Source organism: Lepidochelys kempii, chromosome 4, assembly GCF_965140265.1.
Source record: "Lepidochelys kempii isolate rLepKem1 chromosome 4, rLepKem1.hap2, whole genome shotgun sequence".
In the NCBI taxonomy this organism is placed as follows: Eukaryota; Metazoa; Chordata; order Testudines; family Cheloniidae; genus Lepidochelys; species Lepidochelys kempii.
Window position 1 is genome coordinate 28,203,160 of NC_133259.1, and position 14,214 is coordinate 28,217,373.

At 42.4% G+C, this 14,214-nt stretch overlaps 1 protein-coding gene across 2 annotated transcripts in view; it reads right to left on the reverse strand.

The window, feature by feature from the left end:
- Positions 1–7,477, reverse strand: part of SLC39A8 (solute carrier family 39 member 8) — a 35,570-nt gene extending 28,093 nt beyond the window's left edge. For both annotated transcript variants that reach the window (XR_012158501.1, XM_073340801.1), the window contains exons 1-2: positions 7,456–7,477; positions 6,415–6,827 (exon numbers count right to left, since the gene is read on the reverse strand). Coding sequence is in view for 1 of the 2 variants with exons in the window: in XM_073340801.1 (XP_073196902.1) it covers positions 6,415–6,827; positions 7,456–7,462 (420 nt within the window). In the remaining variant the exon portion in view is untranslated. The remainder of the gene's footprint in view (positions 1–6,414; positions 6,828–7,455) is intronic.
- Positions 7,478–14,214: the final 6,737 nt, after the last annotated feature.

Consider the following 14,214-nt stretch of genomic DNA (forward strand, 5'->3'; position numbering starts at 1 on the left):
ATAGTCAACCTAGAATGTCTCAGTGTTGGGAGCTTAGGGGCATTTTAGGAAATATAAATTAAGGACCATTCCCCTACTCCTGTCAGATAATTTTGTTTAATTCTCTGCTCAAACCACAACAACTACAGAATGAAATAATGCCATATAAGTGCAAAATAGTAGTATTATTTAGTACAGTAGAACCTCAGAATTATGAACATCAGAGTTACGAACTGACCAGTCGACCACACACCTCATTTGGAACCAGAAGTACACAATCAGGCAGCAGCAGAGACAAAACGGAAAAAAAAGCAAATACTGTACTGTGTTAAATGTAAACTCTTAAAAAAATAAAGCATTTTTCTTCTGCATAAGTCAGTGTTCACTTGTAAACTTTTGAAAGAACAACCATAACATTTTGTTCAGAGTTACAAACATTTCAGAATTACAAACAACCTCCATTCCTGAGGTGTTTGTAACTCTGAGGTTCTATTGTAATTAGAAATAATTCAAGCAGGAACATCATAAATAAAATGCAATAATTTTGAAAACATGAAAGAATTTATCAAGGATTCCAAATCCTTCTTGCTGAGCAAATGTCTTAGCCCTAGTGACATTCCATAAGTCATTAAAAAGATGTTGTAGCCTTATCAGTGGACTGAAGATCTCTCTCCACTATTGAAAATAACGACAATGTAACGCCCAAGTCTTGAAGATGGGATCAAAAGAATACCATTTAAAGAAATTGTAAGTCGGGGTGGAGGTATCTGTCAACAAACATTTACACCTACTAATCAAAACTTTTCTTTTCTTCATATTTGGGTTCAAATAATTATGTGAAGGTTTCTTTTTAAGATTAAGCTAGACCTTATATATGTTTCATACCTGAATTCTAAACTACACTACAAATGTACTTATCAGTAATATATAGCTTTTCATTATGCTTCAGTTATATATTCTTTGGACATCACTTTTTGTATGTCTGCATTTAAGAGATTTAGACAAGAGGCAATATTTCCATATCTATTGAACTGGACTTTCTGAAAAACCCTGTACCCGATTAGAAGCATGTTACTGAGGACTCTGTCTATACTAACAGATTTATTTGGGCATAAGCTTCTGTGGGTAAAAATGCCCACTTCTTCAGATGCATGGAATGAAAGTTACAGATACAGGCATAAATATACTGGCACATGAAGAGAAGGGAGTTACCTTACAAGTGGAGGGCCAGTGCTGACAAGGCCAATTCAGTCAGGGTGGATGTAGTCCACTCTCAATAATTGATGATGAGGTGTCAATACCAAGAGAAGGAAAATTGCTTTTGTAGTGAGCCAGAAACTCCCAGTCCCTAATCAATCCCAAATTGATGGTGTTAAGTTTGCAAATGAACTGTAGCTCTGCAGTTTCTCTTTGAAGTCTGCTTTTGAATTTTTTTTGTTGAAGAATGGCTACTTTTAAAGCTGTTATTGAGTGTCCAGGGAGACTGAAGTGTTCTGTTGGCTTTTGTATGTTACCATTCCTGATGTCTGATTTGTGTCCATTTATTCTTTTACGTAGAGACTGTCCAGTTTGGCCAATGTACATGGCAGATGGGCATTGCTGGCACATGATGGTATATATCACATTAGTAGATGTGCAGGTGAACGAGGCCCTGATGGTTTGGGTCCTCTGATGGTGTCGCTAGAATAGATATGGGGACAGAGTAGGCTACGAGGTTTGTTACAGGGATTGGTTCCTGAGTTAGTGTTTCTGTGGTGTGGTGTGTAGTTGCTGGTGAGTATTTGCTTCAGGATGGGGGGCTGTCTGACCTCTGATTGAATTAGCCTTGTCAACACTGGTTCTCCACTTGTAAGGTAACTCCCTTCTCTTCATGTGCCAGTATATTTATGCCTGTACCTGTAATTTTCACTCCATGCATCTGAAGAAGTGGGGATTTTTACCCCAAAAAGCTTATGCCCAAATAAATCTGTTAAGGTGTAACTGGACTCCTCATTGTTTTTGTGGATACAGACTAACATGGCTACCTCTCTGCTATCTGTCTATACTATTGCTGAACCTATGCTAGCAATGACAGGATTTGTCCCAGAGTGGTACATGATAACCAAGCCATGCTACACACTATTCTGAGTAGCCTGCCATATGATTTTATAAAATCTCAAAGTGCGTCAGAATGGGGTGGAATACTATTCCAGCACTCCTCTGGCAGCCCCAGAGGCTTCTGCGTAATTTACCATTTCTTGTGTTTAAAAATTAAGGCCAACTTTTTTTAAAGTGTCTACTGATTATGGGTGTCTTAGTTGCCGAGTACTGAAAATCCTTTGGCCTAATTTTCAGAGGTACTGAGCACCCACAACTCCAACTAATGTAGCTGATGTGCACACCCAGCACCTCTGAAAATCAAGTTCTTTCAAACTGAGCAGCCAAGAGCAAGGACTGAAATGAAAGTTACAGCTGAGCTAACAATCAAAATTTTCATTCTTCAGGAAATTCTGATATTTTGAAATTTTGTTTCCATTCCAAACAGGGATTAAAAAGTCAGTATATTGACATTTTTCACAAGACAAAAGTTCCAAATCAACTTTTTAAAATGTTGAAACATAATGACATTCCTGAAGCAAAGTTTTTTGTTGAGGTTTGTTGAACCAAATCAAAAATGTTTCTTTTCAACTCAGTTCAACATTAATGAGAGCAGGTTAATAATTTTCCATTGAAGTGAATTTTAAAGTCTCTATGTGTGTATTCTTTAGGGCATATGTCTCTCTTAGAGGATGACCCTTCCGTGACTTTCCCACATACCCTCTTTGAAATTAAAGCAGTTACTTCTGGGCCGCTATAAAGTACTGTAAGCAGGAAGCCTACACCTGTGTATTAAACTTGAATAAATATGTTCCTGTTTTACCTAATCCTGGATCTGCAATGTGTCTGTTTTTCTGCGAACACAAAGAGACACCTTTGAGGGGGAAATGGCCTAAGCTTCTAGCCTTTTTGATTGCAAAGAGAACATTTCATATGTGAACCTAATGTAGTGTTGGCTTTCTGAATCTGCTGTCAGACAGGCTGAAACAAGAGCTCTAGAGAGAGCTGCCCCCATTCACTTCCATAAGCTGTTAGCTCTGAAGACTAAGGGCATGGCTACACTGGAAACTGCAAAGCGCTGTCGCGGGAGCACTCCCGCACCAGCGCTTTGAAGTGTGAGTGGGATCGCATGCGAGCGCTGGGAGAGAGCTCTCCCAGCGCTCCTGGTACTCCACCTCCACGAGGGGATTAGCTCCGAGTGCTGGGAGCACAGCTCCCAGTGCTGGGAGCCTGTTTACACTAGCACTTTAAAGCGATCTGACTTGCTGCGCTCATGGGGGTGATTTTTCACACCCCTGAGCCAGCAAGTTAGAGCGCTATAAAATGTAAGTGTAGCCAAGCCCTAATAACTGAACATCCCCAGGGGCACCACTTTGGGGGTTGGGGGGCTTCTCCCCCTGCCCCCTGAGTTTCATACTAGAAGTTTGCTCGCGGCACACATCCTAGCCCCAGATGAAGCTCTTAACTGCAGCATAGCCTGAGTGTGGAATGTGAGTTCTTCAGAGGAGAGGCACTGCTCCCAGCTTATGCCCCTAGGACAGGGAGTCAATATTTTGTTTATAAACAGAGGCAGGGTGATTTAGATAAAGAAGGGCTGGTAATTAAAATGGATGAGCCTGAAAAACAGGAATCCGTCTGTGGGGGCTGGGGAGATTGAAGACAGAATGTAGGGGACTCAGAACAAATACAGCCAAGGTTACATTCAGAAAAGAACAGGAGTACTTGTGACACCTTAGAGACTAACAAATTTATTAGAGCATAAGCTTTCGTGGGCTACAGCCCACTTCATCGGATGCATAGAATGGAACATATAGTAAGAAGATATATATATACATACAGAGAAGGTGGAAGTTGCCATACAAACTGTGAGAGGCTAATTAATAAAGATGAGCTATTATCAGCAGGAGAGGGGGAAAAAAAAGTTTTGTAGTGATAATCAAAATGGTCCATTTAGACAGTTGACAAGAAGGTGTGAGGATACTTAACATACTCTGCCAGTTGCCATCCAGTGGTTCTTCAGTCACACATGCAATCAGCACACTTTGGACAAATATCTGAGCTGTATATATGTGCGATGACACTTGACAACAGGCTTCTGTAGACTGGTGTGAGACAACTGAATGCACATATACTCGGGGGGGGGGGGGAGAGGTCTATTGGATTGGAAGAACCATTATACAAAGAACAGATACTGGTAACTGCTCAGACAAAAAAATACACTCTGAAGTAGGTCCAGAATTTTCTCATCTGAATCAAATACAGAACCCAACTTATGCAACATGGCTTCCTCTTACTAAAATGGACTTTCACCAAACAGAATGTAGAAGCAACACAAGTCTTTCCAGCTAGGCTTCACGTGAGTTATGATAGACTCCTGCACTTGTATATTTTAAAAAGGGACAACACAAAATTTTTCCCCAGTACGCAGTACCATGTGACTGCAGAGGGAAAGGCTGGAGGACTGGGGAATCCAGGCCTTCTTTTTTCTTTTTTAAAGAAAAATATTTTCACAACCATAACCAAAACTGCATACTTATATTTAGTGCACTTAACAGGAAACATTTACATTTTCTTCCTTTAAAAATATACCGAGCATACTGGTACAGTGTTCAACTTGAGACATTTTAAATAGGTTGGGAGAAGTGAAGACCTTGGGCCCAATTCTATCCCTCTTAAGATGAGTACTACCTTGATTTCAATTAGGCTAATTGCAGAGTGAGCATCTACTCAACATGAGCAAGGATGGCAGAACTGTACCCTTTATAAACTGCAGCCTTTATGAGGAGATATAGGAAGTATACACCTGGGGCTTTTTAAATTTTTATACACACACACTTAACGCAGTCAAGTACATACAATAAGCAAAAGATCTGATCTTCGGAAGTTTATTTATAAGTCATCCCTGGCAGGGATGGCTCAACTGTATCCAGAGAGGGGTTATACTCCAGAGACAGTAAAGTTATTCTAACCCAACCTTCAACTTGGTGGCAGTTTTATAACAAGAGGACTGTCAAGAACCCCGAGATACCCCTTCACCACCTCAATTAAACATACTATTCTGAGATATTAACCGTGAAAGTTTATAGAAAATTGAAACTAAGGTGACTTTAAAGGCAATACTGAGTCTAAGGAGGAAAAGATCTGAGTTGTGTATAGCTGGACCTAGAGGGGAAAAAAAAAAGTTATTTTCACAGATCACCACATATATCCCTATGGCATCAAGCCAGAATATTAACAGATTTATTATTCGATGTAAACAAACAGTTAAGTTCCACCCTGTAATAAGAAAAGATATGAAGAATTCTGAAAAAGGATCTCTACACAGTGGATCTTTTAAAATCAAGTAATTTTTTTTTCACATGACAACTTCACTGTAGGCCAAATCCTGAGGTTCTGCTTACTCAGCTTGGTAGGATTTGACCCTAAAAATACCCATTGACTTGTCTGTTGCACCGCTGCTATTACCAGGAAACTTTCCTGCTTCAGGACTGAGTAAGAAACCTCAGGATTTGATCCTACATACAGAATATCACAACTTACGTACAGAAATTCAGTGATAATAGTCAAGGTTTCAGTCCTTCACTATAAACAGTTTCACTTTAATCTGGTTCCACCGTATGAATACTTTTTGTAAGTACACTGCACAAAGTAAATGTCAAATAGACCCAAGGTCTGTTGCACTGTCTACCCCCCACACCCAGGCAGAGGATATAACCAGACAGTGCCTGGGAAAATACAGCTGCAATGGGCTTCAGACAAATAAAACTTAATGTCACCTACTATGAAAGACCTTGTGGCAATTAGTTTGCAAGATGTAGCTATACCGGTTGATTTTAAGGGTCTGTTTTTATTAACTTACTACAAAAATTAAAAAGAAAAAGAAAATATTTTCCAAATTAAATGGACCCTTTTGGATGGCATCTTATGCACGCCTGTGATATGTAACATGTACACATTGTGGATACTTGTCTATTAGTTGATCACAAAGCAATCCATCTAGACACTTACATCAGTATTTCGACCTTTCTCTGTATTTATATCTGTATCTTACTCACCTGTCTTTCAGCACTTAGCTAGACATCTGTACCATCTGCCACGCACGGTTAAAACTTTCTTGCCTTGAATTCCCCTAACCAGAAGAACTGCATCGTTATGCTGGTGACAGAACCCAGATTTGGCTGGTGGTTTATTTTATTTCCACCTGCCTGTTTGAGGTTATGTACCTGCCTGTGTGTCCCCGCACAGAAAATAAAATGGGTGGGAAATCAGCGGCGGGTGCCAGCGGCAGCGGCAGGGCTTGCTCCCGCCCGGCTGTGCCGGGGGTGGCCAAGGCGGAGACGTCCCGCGGGCGCGCAGTACCTCGTTATGGTGCAGGTGGTGCTGTCCCGGCGGCGCTGCCCCCGGCTCCCCCGCGGCTCCCAGCGTCTGCAGCAGGTGGCTGAGCTGGGCGGCCGAGAGGCTGCGGTTCTCCCCGAACAGGCTCAGCACGTCCTCCACGAAGCCCCCCACGGGGCCGCCCTGCTGCGGGGCCCGCGCAGCGGCGGCCAGCGGGCTGAAGGCCGCGGCAGCGGCCAGCGCCAGGGCCGCCACCGCCCCCCGGGGCATCTCGGCCCCGCCTGGCGCTCCGGCTGCGAGCGCGGAGAGCTGCTCGCCGACACCCTCGCGGCGGCCCCCTCCGCCGCGACTCGGCCCCCGGCGGGAGGCGGGCAGGGGCCGGCTGCGGCCGCGGGGTGGAAGACGAGATGCTGCAGCCCCGCAGCTCCTCAGCGCGCCTGACAAGAGAGCACGAGAGACGGAGAGATGAGGCAGCGCGGAGCGAGCGCGCAGCCCGGGGCAGCCTGCGCGGAGCATCCCCTCCCCACCCCCGGCCACTGCCCCAGCGGGCACCCACCCCCACCCCTGGACTGGGTCTCTCGCCCAAAGGAGCCAGACCCCGGCGAGGCGCCGCTGCAAACCCCGCAGGAGCGCGCGGCGTCCTGGAAGCCGCTTCCCCCCAAAGCGCTCTGAGGAGGAATATTTTTAGCCGCCTTCAAAAACTCGCTCCCCACGCACAGCCCCCCACCACCACTCCCCTCCGCCTTGCATTCCCTCTGTCACACACACTGTGTGCCCCCCCCTCCCCCCAGTCACTCATCCCGCCTCCCACACCGCCCTCACCGGCTCTCTCTGCCTCCTTTACAGCCCTGCCTCTGCCCAGATAAAGGCTCCAGGAGGGGCACGTGCTGCAATTCCACCGCCCCGCACGGGTTCCTCCTCTGGCCCTGGCACTGGCTCAGGGGTGAAAGACCCGTGGTGCAGCCCAACAGCTTTGGCCTCTTGTTTCCCCCAGCCAGAGAGCCGCCTACGTGAGCTGGGTTAGAGAATAACTCCTGTTCTTTCCATAGCCGCCCCACAGACTACCTAGCATCCTGTGGCTGTCTGCTCAGGTATCCCGGCAGAATTCCTCTGGGCGCTGTCCACTGGCTCCCTTGACACCTTCGAGCAGCGGTGGGCGCTGTCCGGGGTTCTCTGCTCGGTGTCCCCGTCTGGTTCCCTTCCTTTGACCCTTTGACTGCACTCCTGTCCCTGTTATTTCATTCGTTGTCCCCTGTACTCATTTGCTTCCAGGTCCTGTGGATTCCTCCTCTTAGGCTGGGCGGGGATCCTTTAGCAGTATGGATCCCAATAGGATCACTCTCTTGTAGCCATCTGGCCTGACCCTGTCACAATGGATATTGACACATGTTGAATATGGGGGCCACAGCTATTAAAAATAGTTTTAAAAGGAATTAAGGTAGGGTAAGTGTGAGATGCTCTCAAGGAAATGGCAAGTTACGGGACACCTCTTAACTGTATTCTAATGCCCCTATAATTCTTTTCCACTAACAATAACAACTCAACATGTTCTCTGCCTCTGGCATGCAAGAAAATACACTCCATACAAATATTAATCTCCCTCCGAGTGTAACACAAAGCCTGAATTGTGACCCCCCTACTTCCATAGCTCATAATTAACACACCATGCACTTAACTAGTGCATGTCAACATTGAATATCTGCTAATCTTGCTGTGGTTGTAATGCTTTTGTCACCTGTGGCAGATTTGAAGGTTGAGAGACTTTAGTGAAAAGGTAGCAGTCTTCAATCAAAGGGAACAATGGAAAATGTCGCCACCTTTGCTGGAGGCAGCCTCTTGGTCACATGCAAGACTTTAGGGACATGGAAGCCATCCTGCCTGAGTTTGCTTCAGTTTGGAAACAGTAGGAAACGGCCACCATCCTTACTAGATGCAACCAATCCTATTTCACCACCTGCTCAATTTAAGGGTATGTCTACACTGTAGCTGGAGGTGCAGGTTCCTGCTCAGGCATGGGCATGTCTACCTGAGCTGGAAATTACATCTCCGTCTCCAGTGTAGCTCAAGTATCCTCAAGTAGCATTTCCAATATGCACGTATTAAACTCTCCAGTGTGTGGTGTACTGTTTATTTCTTTGTCTAGAGACTGTTTCATCCAGAGAACAAGAACACCTATTGTAGTGAACAATCTGCTCTGCCTAGAGAATAGAGAAGCACAATTCCTGTTAGGTTGTCTAGGATAAGTTTTCATTCTATGAGTCATGGTCTGTCTTCACCCTTCAGTACAGAAATGACCTTTTATAATAAAGTTGTTTTGTTGACTTTAAATCTATGCAAGAAGGGTTCGCTCTGTTTCTGCTTCATAAGACAATGTGTTTTCTCCACAAGCGTGAGAGGAGATCAAAAACAGAAGGGATCTCAAAGTCTCCTTTAGGAGAACAGCAGTCTAAGGTTTGGGGTACTAGGTCTATATTAAAACCACTGGAGGGAACTTCTATAAAGTGTGAAAAGATCCTTCACCTTTCCATCATCCTCATTCCCACTTCTATTGGCTTGGCTTTAGAAAGTCATTGATTACAAGGCCTAATGCAGGCTCATATGTGTTAATGCAAACTTATGGAGCCATACCTGTTATTTACTTTAGTGAGCCAACAAATCCTTTTCTACTTTCTTTCCTTCACTACTTGAGGTGAAAGGTAGTGTATAGCCCTATGTGGGATGACACCGACCTTTCATTTTAAACATAACTGAAGTCAGAGGAAGTAAAAGCAATAGTACTGACTTTGTCACTTGATGACCCCGATTAACTTTGAATTGTGATCATCACAATTCAAAGATAAAAAAGGCTGACAGGATTCTTTTAACCATAAAATGTAAGCTATGAGACTGTTCAGCTGGGCCAATTTAAAAGGTGAACTTAATAGATTGCAATTTGAGTTCCATATTATTTAATACGTCAAAGGGCTAAGAGAATGTCATGGTTGACAATGAAATGTGTACTCTGTCTGTACTGAAGTATAATGAATATCTTTATTGTAAAGAGAGAAAGTAATTCATAACAAAATTTCAAAGAACTATATAATGCCCTAAATTGGCCTTTCACGAAGCCTCCGGTTCTAAAGCAAATAACTGAAGAAAATAGGACTTTCAGCTGAGATAGTGTGCAAATAGTATATATCTATTAATTCCTTTAAATTTGTTCTAATACCTAATGTTAGCAGCACGGCTGAGAGATAGAAAACAGTTATGAGAAGTTTAGATTTTGATTTGTCAGACATTGCATTAGGTTCAATACAAATCACATGCAACTTGAATACAAATGCCAATCAGTGCTTATCAGTGTTTGAGAATGAAATTCGTACAGCATGAGAGGCTAATGATGTTATTTCATACAAAATGAACACTGGCTGAACTGTACTAGTTAACAGGAAAAGAAAAATCATCACATAGTAGTGTCAAAAATTTTAATGTTAGAACCTGGAAAACTATTAGTCTTTCAACTGTGAAGGTCACACTGAAAAAACTAGTCTAATTCATTTTGTTTCAATAACAAAGAGCATTATACCCTGGGGAATGTATCTATTGGCCCAATTCAGACCTGGTGTAAGAGGATGCAACTCCATTGACATGTGTAGATTTGCTCCCACTTCCTCCAGCTCTAATTATGAGCCACTAATTTATACAATTGCTGTTATTTATTTGTAAAATGCTGACAGTTCTGCAGGTTCTATACAAGATATTTTAAAAAAAACAAAACGGCAACCATGTGGCTGAACCTTAGCCTGGGTTGGGAAATAACTGATTTATTGGCTAGGTTTGTATTGGCTAGGTTTGTTAGGAAGGGAGAAATGGAGCTAGTTCTCCCATCCGAGACCATAAAACTCTCTCCCCTTAGCTCCTCAGAGGTGTGTCTCTTTCTCGCACGACAGACCGTGTCATCTTCTAGTTCGGGTTGAAGTTGGAGATAAAAGAGGAAACACCACAGCTGATAAAGCCAATGGAATGTGGAGGGATGACTGTGCAGGGCATAAAGAAAAGGAGTACTTGTGGCACCTTAGAGACTAACCAATTTATTTGAGCGTGAGCTGTAGCTCACAAAAGCTCATGCTCAAATAAATTGGTTAGTCTCTAAGGTGCCACAAGTACTCCTTTTCTTTTTGCGAATACAGACTAACACGGCTGTTACTCTGAAACCTGTGCAGGGCATGAATTCTGTGCGAGTGCTCTGTACACAGGGTGCCAGCTGCATTGCATTAGCCCTAAGGAAAAATCCTTCCCTTCTGATATGTTGTTATTAATATCTATTAGCGCTTTGCAGCTGTTTTTTAATTCCAGGGAATTCCTTGCCTTTCAATTATTCTTGCTTTAAGCTGTAATTTATTTATTAATGGAGCTGTGAAGTTTATGACAAAAACCAGTATTATTGTAAGCGTGCTACCCCCACAATATAGCAAAGGGCTAGATTGCATCACGACCACTCAACCCATAATAAAAGGGGTCTGATTGTTATGCCACCACAGGAGCACCCCAAGGAAAAGTATGACTCAAGAGAACCCATAGGGAACCCAGGGAACCACAACTCCTTCTTTGATTCCCCCCCTTACTCCAGAGTAGTGGTTCTCAAACAGGGGTACATGTACTCCTGGGGGTCACAGAGGTCTCCCAGGGGGTATATCAACTCATCTACATATTTGGCTAGTTTTACCACAGGCTACATAAAAAGCACTAGAAAAGTCAGTACAAACTAAAATGTCATACAGACGCTGACTTGTTTATACTGCTCTATATATACACTGAAATGTAAATACAATATTATTTTCCAGTTGATTTATTTTATAATTGTATGATAAAAATGAGAAGGTAAGCATTTTTTCAGAAACAGTGTGCTGTGACACTTTTGTGTTTTTAGGTATCATTTTATAAGCAAGTAGTTTTTAAGTGAGGTGAAATTTGGGAGTATGCAAGACAAATCAGACTCCTGAAAGGGGTGCAGTAGTCTGGAAAGGTTGAAAGCCACTGCTTCAGAGGATAATAATTTGCTACTTGGCTCTGTTAAGAGAAATTACTACACCTCCTTTTCCTCCTCCCCACTCCATACTGACTCAGCTCTGCTGCCTGGCATGTTGTGGGTTCTGAGCTAAGACTCCATTCCCTGTTCCACCCTCTGTCCACTCCCCACATACCTGTCTTGAGGTCTGAAGAGGCGGGAGGAGGGAAGGAAGCCATTTCCCAGCAGATTTTTCTTAAGTAGCACAGAACTGTAAATTAGGGTTTGTTTGCTTATGGAGTTACTGGAGAATAACTCCATGTGTGGACACTCTTATTTTGGAATAAAAGTGTCTTGTTCCTATTTAGCTTAATCCATGTGGCATCCCCCTTGTTCAAGCAGGAGAGAGTCATTCAATGTTAATAGCATTTGAGTCTGCTGACACAGCTTTCCAGATATAGTGTCTCCACTACAAAGTACAAGTCAAGTTCCTGCCACAGAATGGGTGATGGGTGATGCAACCACAACGATGGTTGTGGTTACAAATAGTGCTCACAAAACCAAATGGAATCCATAATTGGACACACATATATTCCCCCAAACTGTCACATTCATTATTTAGATCAGAAGTGTTTTTAAAAAATAAAAAACTCATAAGAATATAAACTCTCATGCTTCAGGACAACCACCAACCCCTGTGTGCCGCGGGTTAGGAAGAAATTTCTCCTATAAGTAAGTTATTCTATCATTGTGCAGTATGAGATTTCTTGCACATTCCTGTTCATCATTTGGTATTGAGCCCAATCAGAGGCAGGATATGGGTCTAGATGGTTCACTGGTCTGATTTGGTATGACTATTCCTATGTGGCAATAAAACCTGTGTATCATCAAGATGTAGGTATTAAAGGGGAACATCACCACCAACAGGTGTAAATCATCACAGCTCCCTGGAGCTATGTCGCTTTAGCTGAACTGATGATCTGGCCCTGGCTACATGTTTGCCCAAAGCTTCCTAAAGCTTGAAACCAAAGTTTTACATTATGAGGGCCTTGTAGCCTGGATAACAAAACTGTGTTGGAAATGTAGTCAAAGACACTTAATTCACAAATAAAACTTCTTAGTATAAATTCTATAAAAACCATTTCAATTCCACAAAACACCGTGAAGCAAAGAAACTGCCAGCGATGTCACTGACATGCAGAAAAATACACATTGAACTATATTTATACAAGTTCTACTATACCCTGCCACTCCTGTGACTAGATGTCCCTTTCCCATTCCTCCCTGCAGTCTACACTGAAGTGAAAGGTGTAGGTGACAGAGAGCTGGCCACACAGGCTTTTTGCAACACAAAGTTTCTACTTGGCTCCCACTTTCTTTAGGGTACTTTCCATCTGCTAAGCACTGCTGAGGCAGGAAACAGGAGGCAGAACTGGGGCCTACGATGCTTTCTGCCTCAATGTATCCATCTGTAAGATGGGTGAAGTAATGTCTAGTTAGGTGCTGCAGGTGCTTTGGAATTTAAGATTTGCAAATGCTTTCAGATGAGTGGATGAACGGTGCTAGATAACTACAGATTATTAGTACATTTTTGTCAAAACCATACATTGATTTAGACATAGACACTCCCAAAGTTGTGCTGTCTTTGTTTGTTTGTTTTAAATTTCAGAATTGTTTACTTTAAAGTCCCCCACTTTCTCAGCAACTGTATGTAAATGATAATAAAAAACAGTATAATTAAATAAACAAACTCTTATTTGCATTAGAGATTCAGCCCATATTTGCGTAATACTGCAGAGTTCAAGGAATTCCTGGGCAATTCCAGTGGGAATTATTTTCTGTTACCAATCCTCTACAGAATGAAAATCCTCCTCTGCTTGGGCGATAGCCAAAGTTTTTTTCCTCATGGAGTGATACATTCTTACACTTTTGGTTAAAAGATATTCTAAACTGAATGTTATATGAAAAGAACATCAACGAGCTAGAAAGTAGTATTGAGTAAGATCAAATAGGTTAGAAATGTTTAGAACTATTTGTCGAACTGAATGGTTAATTAAGATTGGGTGTGTGTGTGTATATATAATGTGTGTGTGTGTGTGTGTGTATAATGTGTGTGTGTGTGTGTCTGTGTATAATCTTAATATATGCCAAATATCGTGTTTGTTCCATAACCAATCAGGGAAGCAGTTTCTGTTCCAGTCAAGTCTGGCAACAAATCTCACCAAATCTTGTTGGGCCACTGAGGTGAAAGAACAACATACAACATTACTCTATTGTATTCCACGATCTGATTCAGCACTTTCTTGCACCTTCTTGAGTTATTTTCACCTGTACAGTGTAAGGGCACATCGGGCAAGGTAATGGAAAATCATGCCTGTAACCAGCAATTCAGTTCTTCATAGAGCACCAAATCCAGCGTTGGTGTGAGTGGGTGCATCTTACTGGCACCCATGTACGTCAAAGGTGGATTGGCTTGTAGTGTTTTTTATTATTCATTAGATAGCTCAAATTCAGGTTAGTATGAATGAAATAAAGAATCTAATTGAACAAAAATTGTTTTACATTCTATAGTTTGGTTGATAAGATGCATATATCCCTCACACCAATATTTTTTCCAGGATACTTCATTCAAGATAATTTATTCTTAAATGAGATGTGAAAAAGTATTTAGGTGGTAGTTGGTGTAAATTACTTTCCTCTTAAAAACGATATCCTGTAGTTAATCACTCAAGAATAAAGCAATCCACATAAATGCAGTTGGATATTTCAGGGGAAGTATGGCTATTGGTATGTAAAAATACTGGGCACACATCTATTGCATCTTCCTGTAATTTTTA